The sequence below is a fragment of the Protopterus annectens genome, chromosome 6.part0 (assembly GCF_019279795.1).
Source record: "Protopterus annectens isolate FY-2018-M chromosome 6.part0, PAN1.0, whole genome shotgun sequence".
In the NCBI taxonomy this organism is placed as follows: domain Eukaryota; kingdom Metazoa; phylum Chordata; order Ceratodontiformes; family Protopteridae; genus Protopterus; species Protopterus annectens.
In genome coordinates this window covers 1,585,980,790-1,586,001,046 of record NC_056737.1, presented here as the reverse complement: position 1 = coordinate 1,586,001,046, position 20,257 = coordinate 1,585,980,790, and the positions used below count along the sequence as shown (strand labels likewise).

The 20,257-nt window shown below is 37.7% G+C and overlaps 1 protein-coding gene across 6 annotated transcripts in view; it reads left to right on the top strand.

Annotated features, from left to right (window-relative positions):
• Positions 1–381: 381 nt before the first annotated feature.
• EVL (Enah/Vasp-like) overlaps positions 382–20,257 on the top strand; it is a 1,573,360-nt gene continuing 1,553,484 nt past the window's right edge. For 4 of the 6 annotated variants that reach the window (XM_044075040.1, XM_044075035.1, XM_044075032.1 and 1 more), the window contains exon 1: positions 382–613. Coding sequence is in view for 4 of the 6 variants with exons in the window: in XM_044075035.1 (XP_043930970.1) it covers positions 591–613 (23 nt within the window). In the remaining 2 variants the exon portion in view is untranslated. Of the gene's footprint in view, positions 614–1,646; positions 1,685–20,257 lie in introns of those variants that run through there. The other 2 variants (XM_044075042.1, XM_044075033.1) reach the window with 2 other exon arrangements.

Here is a 20,257-nt window from a genome sequence, read left to right as displayed (position 1 = left end):
CACACACACACACACACTAGTATTTATGCATTTACAGTTCATGCAATGCAATACAGGATATTTGTACTACTAAAGAATTACTACTAAAATAGGAAAAATGATACCTATGGACAAGCTATCCAGCATTTTTTCTTTAGTTTACAAACCTGTTTTAACAGACTGCATGATATAATATTGTAGGTTTAGTATTTTTTAGTGTTTCATATTTTTTTCCAGTACTACTGCAATTTAACAGTACATTCTTAGAAGGCTTGCAGTTCACTCAACTATTTCATCAGTGAAGCCTAAGCCCTGATAATACCGTTCCATATTCTTGGAGTATGGAGAATGCTGCATTAATCAGCGTTGCTGGAGTGATCACATGGTACACTGCCTCTTCCCTCTGTGAGCTGTTGCTGTTGCTGCTTGCAAGCTGCCGGCTGAATTGTAGTCCACAGGCCGATATCTGCATTCCCTTTTCTGCAGGATATCAGGAATATGGATAAAGGACTGATTTTGATTTTTGGGTTATGATTTAGATGACACCACTGGGTACAATTGTGCCAAGAAAACTATTGGATATTATAAAGATTTATCCTGTTTACTAGGCCATGTATGCATTGGAAGAATTCAGGTAGGCTTTCTGGTAGAAGAGAATGATAGCATTTGTTTGTCCTTAGAAGCATTTCTGCTGTGTAATGTCAATGGTACCATGCTTCTGACATCCTGCACATGAGCCTTTCATTTCATAAAATTATTTTTCTGTGATAAGCTATGTGTGACAACATTTAGCTCATTGATTTATTTAACATACACTGCATGCCATTTATAACAGTGATATTAACACTGCTCAGATCCATGTGCAGGATGCTGTCTGTAGCCTGCAGAATTTGTTGAAAAAATACAGCTCACACAGATTTTATGTGAATAGATTATAATCTGACAGTGTCATCTGTACCACTATGGTCTGATAAGGGGTTTAGCCAGGTTTATAACATTTTAGCCATTATTTTATGCTGCAGCAGGTTTGCATTATAATCTGTTTTTCTCAGTGTAGTTGACATAAACATATTATGGCTTATTTAAATATGCATTTGTTGCTAGCAATCATGTTTTTTTCTAACCTGTTACTTCTTTATATACATTACTGATACAGTGATGTATAAATTGTGATCAGGTGTATGCAGTTTTGCCACCTGATAACTAACATAAAGCATCAATATGGTTTCTTCAATTACACTCTTGTCAGCTATAACCTCATGTAGCTGTGTGCTGTTATAGTAAAGTAGCAGAGGCTTAATCGGTGAACCAGAAAGCAGTGAGACATTACAAGTAGGCACAAACCTATTATGCAGCAAGCAAGACACTTACGACTTTGCAGAATGTCAGGTTTATTTCTTAACGGTTAACTAAAGGCATTGCTATGCTGAGGACATAAGCCGTCAGAATGTTATGACAACATCAGTGACAGTCTATGAGTGTGCACCCCCCCTCCCACACACACACGCACACAGTTGTTTTTCAAGCTTGATTTTTTGCAGTAGCTACTTCAAAGTCTCCAAGCCATCTATAGAAAGAATGGCTACAAGTGTTATGTTAGCTATGCGTCTTCAGTTTCAGGGTGAAGTCAGCTTTGCATTTGAAAAGGACACAGCAGTCTTTCCTCTTCTGTCAAACTTTGAATGGCAGTAAATCTTAACAGGAAGTAAGACAAACCTGCTTAACCCAATATTCTGCTGTATAATTGGTGTGTGTGTGTGTGTGTGTGTGTGTGTGTGTGTGTGTGTGTGTGTGTGTGTGTGTGTGTGTGTGAATGCTTCCACATTCTCTGATACGAACTTCAGACACATAACATAAATTGTGTTTTCCTGTTTTGGCAGTTCCAGTGACATTGTAAGGCACGGGATCCTTTTCTTTCAAATGATCATGTTTTTGCATGATACAGAGCAGCCTGTGTCTCATTTTAAAACCTTTATAAAAGCCATGAACTTGTTTTATTTCAGCTGTGACTATTACTCTAATTCAAGTTTGTCTCTGCAAATAAACTCCCTTTTTATAATGTTCATTATTACATGGAAAAAGCATGTAATACAGTTAAAGTACACCTGACTGTGTCAGAATTGATTAACTTTAATTATTTTCAAACAAACCAGCCTTGCCATTGATATACAATAATTTTACTAAAAATGCACAAGAAGTTATTTGCTTTTACAGTTCTGCACAATGCAAAGCAAAGTGTTGTTTGCACTGTTTGTGTATGCTGTCTTTTATTTCTGTTATTAAATTGCTATATTCTTTTAATTTCTTTTTAATGTAATTTGTTATTAAGAATTCTTGAAATATAGCAGTTGGGATTTTGCTTCCATGACTATAAACAGATTTTTATTACTGGTTATTACTGCATTTCATATTCAGATTGCCCCATACTTCAAGATTAACCTGGGCTAAAGATGGCACAATTATAAATGGATTAAAGTAATTAATAGAACATGTGTAGTTCATATAACTGTCCTTATCTCAGATTGCAGTGTTTCTATTTCACTCTTATCCTGGAAGCAAAGAAAACCTGCCATCAATAAAGTTTTGAGTACAGTTGCTTGTTGCTTACCAGCAGTTTAGTTACACATGGTTGCTTCGTCTGTATGCTTCATTTAATTTCTGCTTTTGTCTCAATCATCTGAAATGTGATAGTTAATTTGATCTTGCTTTTCTTCACATGTACATACTTCATAGAAGTATTTTTCCACTTTAGATTTTGATTAAATATTATTGGTAATGATTTTACTTAGAAAATGTACTTTGGAAGTTTTTCATGTAGTTGATATCTGCTTAAATACAAGTGCCAACATATTCCATGTCATATTCTCCAAGGTCACTTATTAAATGCCATAGTTTTTATGCTAGATACAGATGGCTTGCCATTATCTCTTGTGACAATGCGATAAGATGGACTTTCTTGAAAACCGTAGACATTCTCCTCTTCTGCAATCATCCTGAAGAACTATGTAACATTTTATCAGTGCAACTGCTCAAGTTGCTTACTTGACAGTTGTGTTCTTTTACTGACCTGAATCATAGCAGTTGTTTAGTGTAAACACAGTGATACAGATACAACACATAACACATGTGAAGGCTGCCAGCCTAGCCAGATAGAATTAAATTCTATCATGTGTAAATATTAATGTAAGACACAGGCTTGTTGTCTTAAATGGAAAAAAAAAAGCTGCTGTTAGATGTGGAACTGAACAAAATGTAACAACAGTACACTCTGCTGGCAGAAAGCTGACCAAGTAAAGCATGTTGTGACCCTTTGATATAAAGTCGGCTCCAGCCTGGCTAGATGAAGTCATTCTTTCTGTTGTTTTAACCAAGAGTTAAATTGCTAGATTTAAACATGCAAATGTATTTTTATTGCTCTACTTCCTGACCAGCTGCAAGAGAACACAAGGAGATGTTAAGAATGTAAGTGTAGTTTCTGTTAGTCTGGGAACCCAGGGAAGTGTGAAATGATGTAATGGGAACCAGGAATGTGATTTTAAAAATAGAATCAGAGACCATTAAGCATTTTTGTCTTGACCATCCAACTCACAGCACTGCCTTGCTCTATAAGTAAGTTTATCTTAGACTTGTGTTTTCTCTTAGAAATAGCTAGAAACTAGAAAGATTAGACTGTGTTTTTCTGTGATGTCAGAACTGTACTACTGAATTAGTTTAAGTATTTGTCTGTGATCTCTGAACTCTTAACTAGCACTGTGTAGTAAGAAGTATTGTCTTCTGTTTTTATTATTTATTATTAAATAGTTTAAAACCTTTCAACTGTGGCTGTTTTGTGTAGAGATAATTTAAGCTCTAGAGTACATTGCATATTTATAGTGATCACTGTACCAAGTCACTCTAATAAGCCGTGACTGTTTAGGTATACTACCAATTGGATAATAATATTGCACAATAATAATTGGACACTCTTTTAAGGGCCTTTGGGTAGCTGATAAATAGCTGGGTGGTGGCAGTGATTTCTATTGTATAGTCTATGTAAAAGGGGAACTGCCGGAGAACCTGTGCCAGTCTTTCCCAGGAGTGTCGGTGTGGTTGTATAAGCCCTTATCTCAAAGGGTGTGTGTGTCAGCTACTTGGGCAGGGACACGAAGCACTGATTGGACAGAGAGGGTGCTGAGGGTTTTAGCTTGCCCAGCTGGCTGAGATCTGGACTCTATGGCTGTGCCAGTGGGGAGTCTTATTGTGGACCTGGAGAGCAAAAGAGCGACCAGCCCCAGACTGACTGTGATCTCCGTGTGCTCTTAAGTGAAATTGCACTTTACTGTATGTATTTGTTATCCTTTCCTCCTATATGAGACGCCCTAGAGTGGTGTTAATGGTGAGGATTGAGGCTCCTTGTTTGTTGGGCCAGAGCACAGGCATCACGACACACAAGACTGCTTTCCGATGTTTTAATTACTAGCTGGATTTGTAAAATTGTAGCTACCTTTTTATGTGTACATGAGGCAATGGGGGCAACATGTACTCTCATTAAAGCTAACATGGGGTTGTGGACTTGGTAGAAGGACCACATTTTTAACTCTCCATTTACTGACTGTTGGCTTAGTTATTACAGGTTCCTGGATGACATATGCATATTGTGGACTAATATGTTGGACCAGCTAAATGAGTTTTTAAAATATATCCAATCTGTTTCACCCTTTTCATCATTCACACACCATATTTCTCATAATGAAGCTATCTTCTTAGATGTCATGTTAAGAAAAAGTAGGTTGGAAAAACATTTTCCCTGGGATTCATTAATGCCTACACTATGTGTACACCATTCTGAGTTGAACAGACAGCACAAGAATAATTTGCACCACCTTCTTTCTCCTAATTTTAGTTTTCCTACTGATTTTCAAGGGGGATTCATAAAGGGTACAACAAAGTGCAGAAGACATGCTTATTTAGTGTAATCTTTCTGAATGACTAGAAAGCACAAAAAGTGTGGTAGAGATCTTTTTGAATACAGATCCTGTAAACTTAATGTAGGAGCTAATGAATCTGGCCCTTTGTTCAAACATGTACAATAAGTCAACTTTCTCCAAATCATATCTTCATTATGACAGAAACCACCCACCTTTCCAAAAAAAAAAGTCTGGTGAAGGGCAGTATGTTTGACTGGCACATATGACTTGTGATTATGACTCCATTATCTAAGAAAATAATAGCTATATGGTATGTTTTCGACCATGGTAACCCGAAAAACCTTTTAGAAACCATCCAAGATGAAATAACTAATGCTTGAGTCTCAAAATATATACCAGTCTTGGGACAAGTGAAAGAATGTACAGATTCCTAAGAATAGTGCGGGTGCAAACTCTGAGAAGGAAATGCTATTAAAATGCAACAATAAACCTGGAGGGATAAAAACATTTTGAACAAAAACTGGATCATATTTTCCCACTTTCCAGAAGTTTGAATGAGGGGTGGAAAGCATCACTATGACTTACAAAAATCAGGCAACATATAGATTTGCTATTACTGCCTATAATAAAACCTACATGTCCAGTAAACATTTGAATTGTAGAAGTACTGGCCATCAGTTTGTCATGGGCTTCTTTTTACATAAGAAAAATGGAAAGAACACTAAGCAGGTGAATTTACTAGCACATGCATGCCGTTGCTATCAAAAGAGACACAAACACACTTTACAAGCATTCCCTTATATGTGAGACCTCAGGTTTTATTTTGTTTTGTACCGGACAGTTTTTACATTACTATCAAAGGCATTGTCAGTGAAACTTAGACACACTGGTCCCTCCCCCAGGACCTAATGACAGTATATCAATCTCCTGTGTACTGAAGCTCAAGGCTGCAAAATTATAACTTTTAATCTTGTACATGACAAAAAGCATGATATTCAAATATTTTTACATTGCTTTTAGCATCCATTATCTTTATATAGTCATTTGTTTTTTGACATATATATATATACGAATATATATGGATTCCTATTACAAGAACGAAAGTTCACTACTTCGAACTTGTAATAGGAAGCCTCACTTCTGTGAAAGTTCACTTTAACGAAAGTGAACTTTTGCGCAAGTGCACTTCACCGAAAACACCGTAGCACAGTGGAGGACATAAAAAACAAGCTATGTACTCCACTATGGTGTGATAGTCACAGACCTTAGGGTTAGGGCACGGGTTAGGGTAAGGGGATACTTAGAAAAGCTATCTCTTTACCCTAACCCATGCCCTAACCCTAAGGTTCGTGACTATCGCACCATAGTGGAGGACATTGCTATGTCCTTCACTGCGCTGCAGTCATCATGGACCTTAGGGTTAGGGCGCAGGTCATGGTAAGGGGATAGCCCTATGGGCCATCCCCTTACTATGACCCGTGCCCTAACCCTAAGGTCCTTGAGTACTGCACGGAAGTTCAGTACAACACCTGTTCGTTGTACTGAACTTCGCGTAAGTGCACTTTCGATTAAGTGCACTTTCACTGCAGTGAGCATTCCATGCACTATTTTGAATTAGTGAAAATTCGATCTAGTGTATGGAACCCATATATATATATATATATATATATATATATATATATATATATATATATATATATATATATATATATGTTCATAGGTCCATAGGTGTATAGTAGGCTAATGGCCCTGGAGCCTTTACAAGACTAGCCCGTAGAATTATCCTGGCATCGTGCCACCCGACCTTAGTTCCTAGTGCCTCTGTCGAGTAGAGCCACTGGATGGTGGACTGCAATTATCTTGTCAGTTCCGATGAAACCTTGAGTACTCTAAAGACAAAAGGGTTTAACTGTGATTTCATTAAAAGGTTTTACTTTATTTCTGAATGTTTGGACTTACTTTAGCACAGTATTTCTTTAGTTTTATATGTTGTTAACCTTTACTGCAGTAAGTGGATGTGTGATATTTAGTTTCCCAATTCTAGACATTGTCCAGCACATATTCTCTGCCAGTCTTAGCCACAGGTCTTCTCATAGTTCTTGTCTTTTTATAGTATTGTTCTATATTTGTCAGTTATTAGCATAGAAACACACATTTTTACTATTAATCTACATTTGCTCAAATAAGACTACCTCATAAGTCTACTAAAAACTCCAGTAATGCTGAGCCTCTCTGTCTGTAGATTAGTAATATGTAAATAAAAAAATAACTTTCAAAAGGAGCATAGAAAAGATAAAGCTCTAACAAGGTACCTGGCTCAGTTGCAACAAGCAAGTGGGGCTATTTATTTCTAAATCCTGCAAATGCATTTCAGTTCATGAACTTTAGGCTACTGTGCCATAAACTGTTAAATATGCCATACTGCCAGGTCATTATCTGTTTCTAGGAGAATACCACATATAGCATATAATTTGATTTATTTTTTTATTTAACATTTGTTTACCGGGAAAGTCTGACTTGGAACAAAGCCAATTTTCAGCAGATGCCCGGGAAGAAATGTTCCAGACGTGTCTTTGTAAAGTAGGATGAAACTGGAGCACCCAGAGGAAACCCACACAAACACAGGGAGAACATGCAGACTCCACACAGAAGGCACCCCAGCCAAGAATCAAACCAGAAAACCTCTTGCTGTGAGGTGACAACGCTACTGCTGCACCACTGCACCATCCTACAATACACTGTCCTCTTAAGGAAAACTCCCTGTGGGTATCCTATGGGATTGATGCTGGGGACACTACTGCTCTTATTGTTGAATATGGGGTAGCATTGTGGGAATATGCAGATTATGCTCTTGTTCTAATTTTACTTTGAAAGTATAGATGGCTAAAATCAGTGCAAAAGTCATAACTTCAGGTAGGCCTTCTTTTAACTGGTATAAAACAAAACAACTGAGCAATTCAGAGCCATGAAGGTTATAGCTATAGAAACTGTTTTCACATTGAACTAGCTGCTCTTCCTCCTTGATTGACCTATGACTTTTTCTGAGCTTATCACTTAGTAAATTAAAAACAGTGCATAAAAGAATGATCTGCTTCAGAGGTAAGGCATGTATTACAGAAGACACTAAGTATACTGTTCCTGAACAGCACAGGCCTTTACATCTTGAGAGGAATGAAGCCCTATGGCAACTTAGGACTAATGCAACCCAGTGGCCAGGTCTAAATGAATATTTTTCAATTACTTGTTTTTTAAAATTAAAAGCATTGGATAAATAAAGAACACAAAATGAATTTAGTGCATAGCCATGTATCAAATTAATTCAATTAATTATGTATTTATGATTTCTGTTATTAAGTATTATGTATTAATATAGATGGGCTTTTATATATTTATATTATATTTACATTATGAAGTATTAAAGGTTTTATGGGTTTAGGTTCTTAGACTTGGAATTATATTTATATGCTTATATATTTACATGTATTCTTAAATTTATATTTATATATTTATATTATTATATTTGATATATGTGAGGTTGAATGTCTCTCACTTCATAGTTCAATGATTTTTAATGAATATTATATTATTATAGATTCTGTTTTTTTATATTTTATGTGAAAGGAGGCAGTTTAAATTTATGCTGGGTGCTTGTATGTGTGTTTCTTATAGGTCCTATATCTATTTGGATTAGTGTGAAGTTGAGCAATTATGTATTATAATATTGTAGGAATTATTCATGAGTACTGGGCTGTGATTGGTCTAACATCAGGTTCTGGGCTATTTAAGGAGAATGTTTAACTGATTATGCTTTATCTTGATAAAGTCTCCGAATCCGGAGACGGAAGCACTTGATTTATTCATTATTTTATGTTCATGCTATTCATTATTAGAGTTTTAAAATACATCCACATGGATTTTGGAATTATTTTTGTACTGGCACTCCATTCCTGGTTGACCTTTACAATCAAAGGCCAGGCTAGAAGAGCAACTATTTTGTAAATTTTGTATACCCAATCAACCACCATATTTTTTGGAGGTGGGAGGACACTGGAGTACCAAGAGAAAAGACACACATACATTGAAAGAATGTGCAAACTCCACACAGACAGTGCCTAGAAGTCAGGACATAGCTCCAGACCCTGCAGCTACGATCTGAGCCGCCCCCTCACATGCATATCACCATCACCTGTAATGTATTATATTCCTAAATGAGAACCAGTCTTGTCTGCATTGCTTTATGTAGTTAATGCCCAAAGCTGCATGGCATATTTATGAATGCCATCTGTTTGGTTTATAATATCTTTTCCTGCTTAAATATCGATTTATTCATATGTACCGTCTTCCCACACAATTTGACATTACTTTAATACTTGAACTCTAAAGTAAATCCTAACTTTCCTCTGACTTTGTTATAGCAAAATAAATCTGACCTCCAATTGCATTGTAATTTCTCAAACAATAGAGCTGTATTAGATAGTCAAGTTTACCAAGTTAAACCAGTATAGGTACATTATATGAAACAGGCAGAAACAAATGAAAGCAATCGTGCACATCAGTGCTAAAGTCTACAGATAAAAAGAATCGCTGAAACTGCCAAAGAGACGATAGTTGTTGAAATGTTGCTGAAATTTTAATAGCACCGGTATACAGTACTTCAGTGTCATGTGGTCTAACGTAGGGGTCAAGCTGCTGCAGGTTTTACATCAGAAGGACTACATTATGTTCTGTAGAACAACGTTTAATCAGTAACATCTTCACCAGACTCCTACACCAATCAGATTCTTAGAAAGAAGATGCTACGTATTGCTCCAGAGATGCTCCAACTCATGTCGATTTGTTAATTGTTAATACCAGTAGAAGTCATGTACCTCATTTAAGCCCAGTCAACTTCCTAAAATCTTCAGTATGGTCTTCCCTGGAGCTATAGCAGGTTCTCCACAAGTTTCCTAGCTCAGCACCTCCCATCAGACCTGGGACACCATGCACATGTCTCTGTGATAATCTGAAAGCTCTATGGCAATTAAAGTGCATCGGCTATTAGGGTAGGTTTGAGAAGGGATCAGTGAGTGCTCACTAACATTTGAATATCACATTTAACAGTCCCTTCATAAAATATATTCAAAAAGATTCCTCAATCTTTTTAATCTTTTTTATTTCCTTGTGGCTTTAGTGTGACCCCTTTTGTTTGTATTTACAGTGGAATAATGGCCTCCTTTGTAAACTGCAATTTATATTACAACTGCATGGCACCTTGTTTCATTTGCATTTCATACCATATTCATAATATTGTTTTAATCCCTTCTTTCTTTCTTTTTTGAAAGAAAATAATTCTGTGATAGTTTAACATTATGGAGATGTCATTCAGTATCAGATGTAATCTTTGAAATTTTTATTTGATTTGAATTTAACTGGGATAGAGCACTGATCACAAAAGCCTAATTTCAGTTTTAGCCCAGGGAGAACTAAATAAGGAAAACAAAGAAACAAAATACACACACAAACACGGACACACACACACACACACACACACGCACACACGCACACACGCACACACACACACACACACGCACGCACACACACACGCACACACACACACACACACACACACACACACACACACACACACACACACACACACACACACACACACATACACACACACACACAATGGGATCCCTATCAGATGACTGAGTTTTCAGAAACCCAGAATTCATATGGTTGGGACAATATGATCAAGTTTCCAAAAACTCAAACATCCAAAAAAAACCCCACAAAAATCTAAGTTCTTAAAATGTTTTTGTAGGGGGGCAAGCCCCCTTCCCTGCACCCCATGCAAATTAAATATACCAACTCCAAGATAGCATTACTATGAGGAAAAGGGTAAATTTCCCATTCAGCACTGTACCATAATCTCCATTCAAAACCTTTGAATTTTCTGAAACCTGATCATATGGTCTCGACCGTATGAATTTCGAGTTTCTGAAAACTCGATCATCTGATAGGGATGCATAAAATGCTATAGTAAGACAAGTATAATGAGTATACAGTACAGACAGAAACAATTACTATATATAATATGAGTAGGAACCGTCACCCACGCATAGCACAGTTATCTTCAGTGCAGTCAGACTGACTCTTGCATTAGCTATGTTTGCAAGTGATATTTAAACTTGTTAGGAAGCAGACTGCTAGAGAAGAACACAATTCTGTTAGGGATGGTGTCCAGAGTGGTGGCATTTGTATGAAGCATTATTGTGATGATAATGTTTTAGTTGTGTACAGAATTTTGGGTAAGAAGGTATTTCTTTAATATCAGCAGAGTTACAGTCACATACTTTAGGGCCTAGTAAGAAGAAGCAATGATCTGTGCATTGTGGTTTAGCGTTAGGAGCCTGTATGGTAAGACCTGATGGCTTTAATTACTGAGGTTGAAGGAAGACTGTTCCCTTATTACTTTGGCAGCCAGAAAGGAAATTGTGCAGTTGTGTAGGAGTTTGAAAAAGAGCATAAGATTATGTTAGATTTTGTTTGACTGGGACCTATTTAGCTTTTGATAATGTTGTGCAGTGATGTTCATGCTTTGGGGAGTGTGTGATAAACCTGCATATATTGCTGTCCTTTTAATTTCCTTGGGCACACATACAATTGGTTATTCTACCAAGTCTAGTTGTTTACAATTGCCCAAAGTAACCATTCTGTAAAATAAGCATGCCTTGTTATTTCTGTTCATTTATAGTCATGTGGACAATGCAGTGTGGCTTAGTCAAAAACTAAAGAATGCTTTTTGTAAATCCTACCAGTTTCAGAAGTTCAAAGCTTCCTTTTGATTGCAGAACATCTTCCTTCAGAATGGGATTTCACTCTAACGTTTTTCCACAGAATTGGTTTTCTCGTCACAGGTCTTGGTTTGCTCACAACAAAGAATGTGGGAGTTACATACAGTTTTAAAAAATGTCTGCGCAGGAAGGTGTCCTGTTGTTGGCTGTAGTGCTCTATAAACTGACATAAAGAGATTTACAAGAAATCTTTTGTTGTGAACTATGCCTACAGCTCTGCATATACACTACATGAGTCTTTCAAAAAGTGCATTTGCCTGAAGGAACACAAGTGGAATTTTACAGTTTTAAAGTCCAAATATTTAGCAAAATCAGTAAATTGCTGGCCACTAATATGAGAATTATCATAATTTCAGACAGGATAGAATCTCTCCAGTGTACCTAGTGAAAATATTACGTAGTACAAGGTTAAGTGCAATGGCAGATGTGGAGTCAACTGATTCAACAGCTGGGTAGTTCAGCAAACTTCCACCTCCTTGCAGGATGGATACCTAGCTCTTTGGGATGATAGTATGTTCCTTGTATAATGTTAACATCCACCTACATCATTTTAGAGCTTTTATGCCCTGGGTCCCAACAGGCTGTCTGGCCCTCCTACTCCTAGACTGGGTCCTATGTAGCATAACTAAGAAGGAGCACCCATTGACCAGGTATGGGTTATAAACTTAGAGAAACTGGGTTCCCAAGTCTATCCAGACCTGAACAGGACTGAAGCCTTTGTATGGGGAAGAGAGAGAATGCATAGTTAAATAGGGATAGGACACCCCACCCTAGTCCCACAATACCCAAGGAAGAGAAGACAGGGGTTGAGGGAGAGAGGAAAACCAATACCGCAACAGCGAGCTATTCAAAAATCTACTATTATGCTAAGTTCCTACATAAGTGTAGTATATTATTTGTCTAGATTACTCTTACTGTCATTACGGAATGTGTGATTTTCAGTACTGGCAAAGAGCAGGAGGGGGAAACATTGAGTTGGGTTATTACACATTTTGTAGAATGGCAGTAGCAAACCCAACCCTTTCCCTAGAAGCAATGTTAATCCTATAGTGTTCAAAAAACAGACTGAAGGTCAGATAGCTTCCTCCATCACAGACTGAGCACTCACCACCCATCACTCTAGGAAAAGCCACTGTGACTGCCATACCACTAGTTTTTTGGCCTGTCATAGAACCTTCCAATTAATTTCTATAAAGGTTGTATAATGGTCCATCTATTTTGCAATGGTTTGCTTGGAGAATGGTAGCTATTAGTTTCATAGGTTCATAGGTAGGTACTAGGCTATCTGCCCGAGGGCATTTATAAGCCTAGCCAGAGTGTGTTGGCTTTCTCTGCCCCATTGATTAATTAACTGAGCCTCTGTCAAGCAGAGCCAATGAAGTGATCCCAGGGGTGTATTTTCTGTTACCCATCCACTCGTCAAGGCTTCTCTTGAAAAGTTTTAGTGAGGGGCTCTGCCTAATGTAGTTAGGAATTTTGTTCCAAAGCATGGGGAGTCTCTGTGACAGGAATCTATCCCTCCAGCATGTTCTATTAATTGTTGTGGCGAGGTTTATCTCACAAGAGCGTGTGGCTCGCAGTGACTTGGATTTCTTTAGGTGGAGCATGTCCATCAATTCTGAGTTGGACATGGCTTTGTAAGTCAGGCAGAGATCACCTCTGAGTAAGCGATATGCCACTGAGTACAGCTGGAGTTTTTCAGTTGGGCTGCATAGGATATATTTTGTGAGGCCAGTAATCCTCTTGGTGAAGTGCTTTTGTTGTCTTTCAAGCTGTTGGAAGTGTCTTGTGAGGTACATCCCAAATGGGGCATTGTACTCTATGATGGGTCTGATGGGTGACGAGTAGAGGGGCACTATAACCTTTTTATTTCTAGATGCGAACCCCTTAGTAATTAGATGGGACACATAGAAGGATTTCCTAACTACTTTGGCAATATGATTGTCAAAGGAGAGATTACTATCTACCTGGGTCCCCAGATCTCTTATTACCTCTTCTGTATTAAGGGGGCTGCCGCCTATGTGGTAATTCGTGGGTGTTTTGTTTTTCCCAAACAGGATAACTATGCATTTTTTGGCATTTAGCTTGAGGCCATGACTTTGACACCAGGTGTCTGACTTAGTAAGGCCTTTTTGGAGGATGTCAGTGTCAGCTGGAGAGTCAGTTATGGCTCACAGTTTGCAATCATCGGCAAACTTGGTTAGCCATAGTCCTCCTGTGTTTGCCTGTACTTCTGAGAAATATATGCCGAACAGTAGGGGTCCCAGAACCGAGCCTTGCAGCACACCACTTGTGACTGGTTTAGAGTCAGACCTGGAGCCCGCTATTCTTACCGTGTGAGTTCTGCCTGTAAGCTTCTGTTTTTGTTGTGTTTCTGATTACAAAGGAAACTAACAGCTGATCTGAGGTTCATAGGCTCATAGTTTAATGTTGAGCTGTTTATCCAGAGGACCATTGGTGTCGCAATATCCTAGTCAAATGCACCCAGAGACATGGCTGATATATATAAGGTTTTGACTCCTTTCAGTGAGGTCTTGAGGGGCCAGAGCAGGGGATATATTTATGATTACCCATCCATTTGTCTAGTTTATGCTTAGAGAGGATCAGGTAGCTACTTTACATCATTCAAAGGAAGTCTACTTCATAAAGGATTCTCTGGGGTACATATCTATCTATCTGTCTTACCAGTAGGTCATGTTTATGTTTTGGTGGAAGATAAAAATCTATTTTGTGGGTGTTTTTTGTATTATTATTTTAGTGGATGTGCAGGAGGTTGCACAGGACTGGACCCTTTATGGCTCTGTAGGCTAGACTGACGTCACCTTGCAAGAGTTTTTAGGAATCAGTAAAGAGAAAAAGCACTTTAAGGGACTTTGGTAACTCAAGGAAGACATGTTGTTGATTATCTTATTGCGGAACTGCTACAATCTCTCAAGCTGGGGCATATGCTTAAAGAAGTACATAACAAAGGGCCACTGTACAGTATTATAGACTTGAAGCGAAAGGAGTAGAGAGGTATGATAATTTCCTTAGATCTAGAAGAGATACCCCTGATAATTACTCCAGCTAGATAAAAGGATTTACTAACAACAGTGGAGACACATGGTGATGAAAGGATAGTTCATTGTCATTGAAAGTACCCAAACCCCAAAACAATGGGTCAACTTACAAAGGGGTGTCACTTACACAGTAGATGTATGGGCACCCAGTTTTGCCAAAGAACAAAATGTGGCATTTCTTGGCATTTAGTTTTAGGACATGGTCCAGGCAGCACATTGATGTGTGGTAGTCCCTACTGAAGAATCTGGAAGTCATATGGGAAGTTAATGACAGCTCCAAGTTTGCAGTCATCTGCAAACTTGATCAGCCAAAAGCCCTTGATGTCAGCTTTGACATCGCAGAAGTAAATACCAAAGAGAGGTAGCCCTAGGACTGATCCCTGGGGGCCACCTTTGGTAACTACTCTTTCTGAAGACAGCATATGTCCCACATTAATAGACTGGGTTCTGTCCATTAGGCAGTGCGAACTGATTGGCCCAAGTTTAATGCATATGTTCAAATAAGCTCACCAGGTCAGGAGGCAGAATCTGCCTTAAACAAAACCTAGCTGACTTGGGTCTAGAACTTGTAGCCTGCCTATGTCCTTGTCAGTAAGATCTGTAATGATGTGTTCCACTGAATTTCAGATAAGGCTTATGAGGCTTATAGATCTATAGTTTCCTGGATCAGCCGTGGATCCCCCTTGTGGAGTAGGATGACTACCACAGTTCTTCATTCCTTGATCATAAATCCAGTGGAGAGCTGAAACTGAATGCGTTTAGTTGCAAGTCTATCAGACAGTGTCTGGTGCTGGCAAGAAGATGTGGAACATTATCAGGGCTCAAATAGCTAGTGTTTTTGGCCTTGGAAAGAGCATTCAGGACATGCTCACAGTTGATCAACAGAAGTGGTGTGAGAGTGAAAACAAGTTCCGGAACGTTATGGGAGAGATGGGGGGGGGAACAGTTAGTTGAATTTGTCTGCTAATATGTCAGCTACATTATCAGGGGTCAAGTAAGTGCTGTTATTATGTATTAGTTCTGAGCATTGTTGGTATTAAGTCTAAGGTTTCTTGCACAGTTGAAGAAGGCTTGCTGGTTTTCCTTTGCAGAGGTTGCAATTCTCAATTCATAATTACTTTTGGAGGATTTTTTTTCTGAGTTATTTGTTGATCTTTTTGAGTTCATTTCTCAAAAATATGGTATTGTTTGTATTTACAGGCTATAAGTTCTCCATTTTATTGCATAGTTTGTTTATATTAGGGTTGCACCATTGGGCTTTATTCCTGGATTTACAATTGTATGTATGTCTTATGAAGACAGATGCCTCAATGCAAGTTTTGAGGTTGTCATGGAAATTATCTGCAAATGTGATAGCAAACAAGATGGGATCATTGAGGTGAGCAGGGCACTCAACTTTCATTAGTCCATCAGCTAGCTGGATTAGATTTTTCTTAGTGTAGTCTCTAAATACAGAATGGTCTTGTGATAAGTCCAGTTTTATCCTCATAGTGAGTGTTACCGAACAGTGATCAGATTTGACCAGTGATGTGAAAACTGTATATGGTGAGAATAAGGTGGCTCATCTGATGAGAACCAAGTCCAATATTTCTGAAAACCTGGTTAAGACTTTAACCAGCTGGTCTTGGGATCTGGCATTAATTAATAAAGTCCATAAGGTTCATAGGTATTTACTAGGCTATTTATCTGTGAGGATCTTAACAAGCCTAGCCTTCCATTCCCATGGTAGTTTTTTAGCCTTTATATTTGGCATGCAAATAACACAGAGACAGCAAGATAATTATATTTTGGGGACTAACATGTTGCTCCTATCCATGAATGACAAGGATACTAAACCAGGGATGAATTTGTAGTTACCCATCTAGTTATCCAAACTACATTTGACTAGGGTAAGAGAAGTACTTTACTTTATGTGGAGTGGAATACAGGGAAGAGTCATAGACAATGTACAGAAACCATGAGGAAAGAGGTGCAGGCCATCCCTAGCAAAATAGCTGGAGTTTTCTATCATGTTCTTCCAATCTAATATATATTGGATCTCCTTAGAATGACACCAATAGCTAAACCAATAACTGAAGTCGGTCATCTTTTGTTCATATTGTAGCATCATTCTTGGTGCTGGTAGGATACTGCTCAATGCTAGTTTCATACAAATGCCATATGCATATTCTAAGAGATCTAGCATGCCTCTCTTCATATGCTCTATGGAGGTGTGCCTCAAGTCATTCACTCCCACGTGCAGAATGACCATGTCATATGTTTACTTAGGGTGAAGGGACTTGAGAGCCTTAGTGACACTACAGATCCTGGCAGCTGAGAGGCAGCTAACCATTAAGCTGTCTTTGCTCAGCTTGCTGAGTGGTGCATCTGTGTGTGTCTGACAATGGAGTCCTGTCTCAGGCTTGCTGCCTTAAAGGCTTTGGTCTGCTAGGTGAGTGATTTATTTTTGTAGATGTGTTTTGAATCATGCCTGTGTATGTTTTTTGACTGTTAGTGCACTCTGTGTAACAAACATTCATCTAGAAGGCATTTGTGGTTTAGGCAGGGACTTCTTTAAGTACCTCAGCGTAAGAAGCTTATTTGTTTGTTTAGGACATGGTGGGCTTGGTTGTGTGAAGTGGGTGTTGGAACTGACAACATTCTGTGTGTAGTCTGTAGTCTTTGAAGAAATGATGGACCCCAAGGTTAGTAGATAGTTGCACCTATCACCTATGCAGTCATTTACTGGAAGAATAAAACCGCTGTCTGTGGGCATGAGGCAGTTCTTGCATTGCATCAATGTTCCTATCGCTATCAGACTGGCAACAGACATTCGGGTAAACTATGACTTCATGATATTTAGTGCCTGGTGAAATAGTGAGCACTAGAAAGTGTTAATGAAGTGAATGTATAAGAAAGGTCTGGATAGTAAAACACTAGGATGAAATAGTCGAAGTACACGAGTTACAATTATATAAATAAAATGAAGGATATGAAAGTCAGTAAAAAGTGTAGCAACAACTAATAAATATGTGAAGAGGCGATTACCAGGTATTCTCAGTGACACAGCAACAGCTTAGTACAAATGATTTGGCTCGGGTGACCTCCAACAGTCTAGTATAAATTAATTGATATGGGTGCTACCACAACAGCTTAGGACAGTGATGAGACAATCTGCAGTCACAGCTATGACTGGACTCAGGCCCAGAATGCTTGTAGAAGACAACAAATGATCACTGAGAAAGACTGTAAAGACCACTACAGTAAGTAATGGTTTCTTGAAGGCGGCTATTATAAATTGTCTGGGATGCCACAATTACAGTTTTATTACAAATTTACAGACCACAGCAAGAACTAGACTTAAGGCTTAGAATTCCCACAGATGGCAAAAGTAGTGAAAGAGATAATAAACAATATGTCTGCAGCAAGTGAGAACTCAGCCCTGTGTGATATGGCTCTCTGCAAATGTTCTTAGTTGTATGTAACTGCTCACGCATCTGCACCTGTGCTCAGTTGTCTATAGAGTCCATAGGATAGTGTGGTTGTGCCCAGTTGGATACTGATGTGGTAAAAAGTAAGAGTCAGAGGTGACACCACTTCATATATATATATATATATATATATATATATATATATAATTTTTTTTTTTTTTTTTTTTTTACAGAATCAGACAGAGCAAACACTTGGAACTCTCATAAATAGTTTCAACAGTGCACAGCCCTGCTGCAGATCATACAGCACTTCCCAGATGTAGTTGGGTTTGGTTTTGAGGTCCAGTCTGATTAGATATCCTCAGACATTCTTAGTTCGTCTCAACCCACAAAGAAGAGCAATGTAGTGGGCAAACATATTGATTTTAAACAGCAGACTACAGCACACAGATCAACCGAAAAAACACAATGTCCTTGCTGAGAACAATAACAACGCTTCCTTTTCTCACAGGGGAAACCAGTTCTAAATACATAAATCAACCACAGCACAAAAAAACAAACAAACACACAAATAAATAAATAAATACATAAATAAATAAATAAATAAATAAATAAATAAGCAGTATTCTATTTAAAATCAACACTAGCACATTGTAACTTAACAGTAAAAATGGAAATGTGTACTTCTCAGATGTAGTGGGGATTTCGTTCAGAGGACAAGCCTGATTAGGTATGCTCAGGCATCTTCATGTAGTCAGAACCCAACAGAGTGGAGTGAAGATGTCCACAGATATTCTGAGGAATGTTTATATCTGTTAAGTACAGGCTAAAGAGGTAACCCCGTGATACTGCCCTTTGACCTTTATTTTATACCCATCATGCTCTGTTTGATTACCATTCAGCTGTCATTCTAATCAACTTGTAAGCTAGTTCCATATCTACTGGTTTATCAATAAACATCTAATAGACAGCTCTGTTAAATGCAGAAGTAAAACTGATGTATACAACATCAGCTTGAAGATTCAGTTTGATTACATTAACTACATCCATGCAAAAATTGTTTGCAGATTATACTGTATCCTTTTTTTCCTTTCTTTTTTGTCAAATGCGTGTTGTTATATATTGACTTGATCAAGACCCGCTAAGTCTCCATTTAGTACTTTTAATATAAATCTCTCCATTTGGGTTGCAATATCAGAAAGTAGCTAATGTGTCCCTAACAGTTTATGCCTTTAGCTGAACATTTACGTTTATATACCTTTTAACTAATAATGGATTACCAGTTGCAGGAGATTTTTATCTTGTTGAAACACTGTGTAAACATGTTACTTAAGGGTTTTACATTTTATTCTTTAAGGTACTTTGATCTTTATTTGATATTTTTATGCATCTGTATTAATTTTTTTTGTGATCTAACTTACCCAAAATCACATGGATATGTTTATCTACATGAGGCGATAAGTTATTTCCTTCATCCATCCTAATGGTTTGCATAAGTATATTGGCTTATATTCTTCTTCCACATTACTAATAAAGGTAACAGCTGAAAGGAAAAATTTCTTGTCTGCCTTATAATTATAAGAAATATTTCCTTCATATCATCTATTACTTTTTCTTCACATATTTCTTGCACCTTGTGGACACTAAGTTTTATTAGTTTGTCTACGCAGCTTATTTCTGTCTTAAGTGATTTTTTTTCCATTTTCCAATTTTTCAGTAACTGTGTACTGCTCCTTTTCAAGTGCCTCCTACTTCTGTTTAATTTTCTACTCAGCAGCTGGTGTTTCCCTCCTATTATGACATGTTTATTTTATCTGAGAATATTTTGTATAGCTGTTGAAAAAGCTCATGTTTTATATGTATCCTTATATTCAACACAATATCCTAAGACCTATTAGCAAAAAGTATTAACATTATTGTAATTAGTGCTGATTCTATATATGTTCTATATATCTTCATTTAAATATAGGTAGCAATCATACTCAAACTTTGAAGAATCACTTTACTGGTTAAAACCAGTGCTGAAATTAACAAGGTGTATCATGAATGTCTTACTGCCTTATAAC